Below are 978 nucleotides of genomic sequence, written 5' to 3'. Positions count from 1 at the left end.
GCCAGGCCCCCAGCCCCCCCCCCCGCAGGAGCCGCTGGTCAGAAAGGGACATGTCAGGGTCATAGCAAGACGCATCCCTCCCGCCTCCCCCAGCCAGGGGCTGGTTAAATTTAGCCTTGGCTGGCTCCCAGGCGCCGTTCCTCCTGCTTCAGCTGCCAAGGGCTGAGCTCAGCCCAGACCCCTATCAGCCAGGGGTGGAGGGCTGGGCAGGGTGGGAGACAGCCGGGCACAGGCAGGTGGCCCAGCTGCCCAGAAAGGTGCTTGGGACAGGGGGAGGATGCTGAAATTAATTTGTCCCAACCCGGCAGCAGAGCTGCCTGTGCAGGGAGGGATGAAGGAGCAATGGGCTCTGCTGCTGTCCCTGCCTGGGGACCCCTTCCCCGAGGGGACCCTGAGCTGCCAGACCCCACCAGCCTGCACGCCTGCTCCACCGGGACCCCTGGCTGGTCCCACCAAGACCCCCATCCAGCCCCACAGCAACCCCCAACCACTCACAGCATCCCGCAACTGGCCCCCATGCACCATGACCCTCAGCAGCCCCACAGCCCTCCTGCCCCACGGTGACACGCTGCGGGCATTGCCACCTCTCCGCTCGCAGCGGTCCCCTCCCTGCGCTGCCCCACGCCATGGGGACACCCCTGAGCCCTGCCTTGCCCCCCACGCCCCCGCAGCCCAGCCCGTGCGCATTGTCAACAAGGAGGAGGCACAGAGCCCGCTGGAGGTGCTGGAGGGGGACAGTGTGACACTGGTGGCCCGGCTTTCCCCCGAGACAGCGGTATGCCGGTGACGATGAGGTGCATTTCACGCTGCACGTGAAAGGTGAGCCTGGAGGTGTCCCTCAACTATGCCAGGGGACAGGAGTGGTCGCCTGCCCCGCACTGGCATGCTTCGTGCCCCCATCCCACACCAGTGCCACCAGTGGGGGCATGGCTAAGCCCGGCGGTCTCCTGGCACAGAGGCGCCCGTGCTGTTCGTGAA

The 978-nt window shown here is 67.4% G+C and overlaps 1 protein-coding gene across 1 annotated transcript in view; it reads left to right on the top strand.

Moving 5' to 3' along the window:
* The window catches only part of OBSL1 (obscurin like cytoskeletal adaptor 1), a 21,131-nt gene that overhangs the window by 10,658 nt on the left and 9,495 nt on the right, over positions 1-978 (top strand). The window contains 1 exon segment of the mRNA XM_035897090.1: positions 458-775. Within this exon segment, the coding sequence (XP_035752983.1) occupies positions 458-775 (318 nt within the window).

The sequence above is a fragment of the Egretta garzetta genome, unplaced genomic scaffold, assembly GCF_000687185.1.
Source record: "Egretta garzetta isolate BGI_Z169 unplaced genomic scaffold, ASM68718v1 scaffold577, whole genome shotgun sequence".
Classification (NCBI taxonomy): Eukaryota; Metazoa; Chordata; class Aves; order Pelecaniformes; family Ardeidae; genus Egretta; species Egretta garzetta.
The sequence above is the reverse complement of the archived record's forward strand: the minus strand, read 5'-3'. Positions and strand labels throughout refer to the sequence as shown.